This window comes from Oncorhynchus clarkii, chromosome 17 (assembly GCF_045791955.1).
Source record: "Oncorhynchus clarkii lewisi isolate Uvic-CL-2024 chromosome 17, UVic_Ocla_1.0, whole genome shotgun sequence".
NCBI classification, from domain to species: domain Eukaryota; kingdom Metazoa; phylum Chordata; class Actinopteri; order Salmoniformes; family Salmonidae; genus Oncorhynchus; species Oncorhynchus clarkii.
Genome location: NC_092163.1, coordinates 62,540,484 through 62,543,713, shown reverse-complemented (window position 1 = coordinate 62,543,713; position 3,230 = coordinate 62,540,484). Strand labels below are relative to the sequence as shown.

Below are 3,230 nucleotides of genomic sequence, written 5' to 3'. Positions count from 1 at the left end.
CGCTCATTTTAGAACCAGCAACACATTCACTTCTCCTTTCTCACACCTGAAATAATACAGTGAGCCTTACTCTGCGCAAACTGAAGAGAAACAGCTGATCTTAGCAGAGACTTGAGTCCCAACCAACACAGCTAGTGCCACAGGAATAGATTTTGAAATTAAAGTGCCCTGAGTGTACGAAACATTATGAACACTAATATTGAGTTGCACCCCCTTTCGCCCTCAGAACGGCCTCATTTCATCAGGGCATGGACTCTACAAGGTGTCGTAAGCATTCCACATGGGCGCATGCCCATGTTGACTCCAATGCTTCCCACAGTTGTGTAAAGTTGGCTGGATGACCTTTTGGTGGTGGACCATTCTTGATACACACAGGAAACTGTTGAGCGTGAAAAACCCAGCAGCATTGCAGTTCTTGACACACTCAAACCGGTGCGACTGTCACCTGCTACTACCATATCCTGTTCAAAGGCACACCCTCTGAATGGCACATATACACAATCCATGTCCCAATTGTCTCAAGATTTAAAAATCCTTCTTTAACCTGTCTCCTCTCCTTCATCTACACCGATTGAAGTGGATTTAACAAGTGACATCAATAAGGGATCATAGCCTTCACCTGGTCAGTCCGTCATGGAAAGAGCAGGTGTTCCTAATGTTTTGTATATTCAGTGTACATATCTAATGGTATACACACACTCAACTTCAACAATGAGGATGTGGGCAAAAAGAAGAGCATGGATGGGACACATGGGCACCATTACTCAGAACTACAAACAAGCTCTCATGAGTTTTATTGGTGATCATTTCAAACATGGCTTATTTTAGGACAGTTCAATAAATCTGTGGTATCTTGTAATAAAATGTAAACATACATATTTTTTACATTTATCTCTGTGATGATCGTTACATTTTGAGGTTACATTTTCTTTGTTGTAACAAAACACAAGAGTACATAAAGTCACAGAATGTATAAAAACAACACAGGCTGTTTCAGTTGGCACAACACATTCTCATTGTCCCGGTAATCATGAATATCAACCTGGTTAATACTTAAGGACCCGCCTTGGCTTTGAGATTTCTTCTAATTAGAAAATAATTCATTATATACAGTCATCAATATTTATGAGTACAGGGAAATACTTGTGATATGCAGTTGGGTGCCACACACACCCACCCACACTGGATTGGTCACTTTGCTATGGTATTCCTCACTGATTGGTTGTTCACTTACAGTACGCTTCTTCACCCTCTTCCTGCTATCGGACCCTTGAGCCTGCCCTGTCTCACAGATCCATAGTGATGGCCAAGTCATATGATCAGTGAGGGATGAGAGGACACCAACTCAGAACTGCAACAAAAGGAAGACATTGACAAGCATCATAATACTGTTCCATTAGTCGCACTGATTTGACTACATTTCTATAAAATGTAGATGGTTTTGCTTCGAACACATAGCAGTCTTACATTCTTGAGGAACTCCTCCGCTACGATACGGGCACGGGCATTGACAGACAGCTTCATCTCGCTGATCTCCTTGTCGATCTCCTCCATGAAGGTGATGACGAAGTCCACCAGCTTGTGCTTGTACATCTGCTCCGTGTGGAAGTTGGTGATGAGGAAACTGATGTCATAGCCCTACATGACAGGATGGAGAGATGGACAAAGAAAGAGAAAAGGAATTTAAAAAAGATTAGCAAGTCCAACAACAGCAATACCAACAACACCAATTGAATCATTTCCTGTTTCTATTCCTGCCTCTGTTTTCTTTCCTGTTATGAATCTCACTGGTTCTTTCAACCCCAGTTTAAAACATGAACGTCTAAGTTGATTTTCATTTATCACCTCAACTGGTTTCCTCCTGAGGATGAAGAAGTTCTCAGCTCTCATCATCATGAAGCGCATGAACTTGTGGCACAGGATCTTCTCAATCTCATCAGCCTGATGGAGCCAATTACGGTGCACTAATCAGCATTTGCATTAAACGCACTTTTGTTTCCATATTGATTACAACTGATAGCTTTCAAATCTATATGAAAGGCTTGATTTCCTCAAACACACAACATCAAGATAATGGAAGGATAACATTGAAAGCAAAAAGACGGGTCATATTCCCTGACCTGCTTCACAGCAATGCTGACTCGCACAGAGTTGATGGAGCCCTCAATTAGGACCTTCTCCTTGTCATTGCGGCTGATCACCACAGGCTGTAGTAGGAGTTCTTTACTACTCCTGTAATGAGAAAACAACCAACTTGACAGAGCTTGAAGAATTAAATAACACTAATGTCATCATGAGGACAGAGAGAGAAAGAGAGACTCTTTCACACACAACTCACCTGACCTCCACCTCTGGTTTGTTGTGGCGTTCCACTACCTGAGAGGAGAAGTTCTCCAGACAGAGGGCGGCCTGCAGTGTGGCACGCACAGCGTTCAAGTATGGGCGCAGGGTCGCTGTCTGAGGGAGGTAGTGCCAACATTAACTCACGGATAGAAAACATCACTATTACATTTCAATTATCACGACAATCATCCAGAAACGTTTTTTACATGTCCGTCTCAGACAGAGTGCTTTCAGAGTGCTGTTTGTACCATGGTCACAGGTTTTGCTACAACCATGTTACTACAAACATATTATCCTCATTCATTTGCATAGTATTGAACGATCTAATAATGTTGTGGTGTTGTCAGAGATTTATAGTCTGTCTTGCTTTGATCAATACTTTTTTCCTAGGGCGTCCTGTCAAACCACCATATTAAGGTTCAACCTACCTGATTAAGGTTCAACCTGGGAATTTAAAAGCAGAGAATATAATCGGTATTTCTGATTAAATAGAGATTTAACTCACTCACCATTTCTCTGTTGTAGTGGGTTTTAAAGGCGGAAGTTATTTTGCCACGCCTGCCAACTCCTCTTCCGCAAATCTCATATCACAGCGGATAGAGCGTTTTCATTGATTTCGACTTGACGGTCTCCGCGGCCATCTTTCTGCTATCTAAAACATCTTTGGACGCATCCATTTGTTGGCCTCACTTTTTAGGGGAGTTAAATACAATTATAATTTAATGAATTGTATCATTTAAAAAATCATAACTATCTGACAGACTATTGTAATAGTATACGTACAAATACACTTAAATTAGGGACAAACAAAAACATTTAGATCCCTAATATTCGTTTGATTCCCGTTACCATAAATCCACATCCCCAAATACAATTTGGTATTTGTC

The 3,230-nt window shown here is 41.1% G+C and overlaps 1 protein-coding gene across 1 annotated transcript; it reads right to left on the bottom strand.

Moving 5' to 3' along the window:
* Nucleotides 1–771: 771 nt before the first annotated feature.
* On the bottom strand, nt 772–2,953 carry LOC139371234 (actin-related protein 2/3 complex subunit 4-like). The gene is made up of 6 exons (XM_071111451.1): nt 2,853–2,953; nt 2,339–2,457; nt 2,121–2,232; nt 1,846–1,941; nt 1,468–1,638; nt 772–1,351 (listed from the first exon to the last, which is right to left on the bottom strand). Exons 1-6 carry the CDS (start codon nt 2,853–2,855, stop codon nt 1,346–1,348), a joined length of 507 nt encoding a protein of 168 aa, XP_070967552.1. The 5' UTR covers nt 2,856–2,953; the 3' UTR covers nt 772–1,345.
* Nucleotides 2,954–3,230: the final 277 nt, after the last annotated feature.

Coding starts and splice junctions, on each gene's coding strand:
- LOC139371234 (XM_071111451.1), bottom strand. Junction 2,233..2,338: donor AAACCAGAGGTGGAGGTCAG/GTGAGTTGTGTG, acceptor TTCTCATTACAG/GAGTAGTAAAGAACTCCTAC. Junction 1,942..2,120: donor TCAGCATTGCTGTGAAGCAG/GTCAGGGAATAT, acceptor TGGCTCCATCAG/GCTGATGAGATTGAGAAGAT.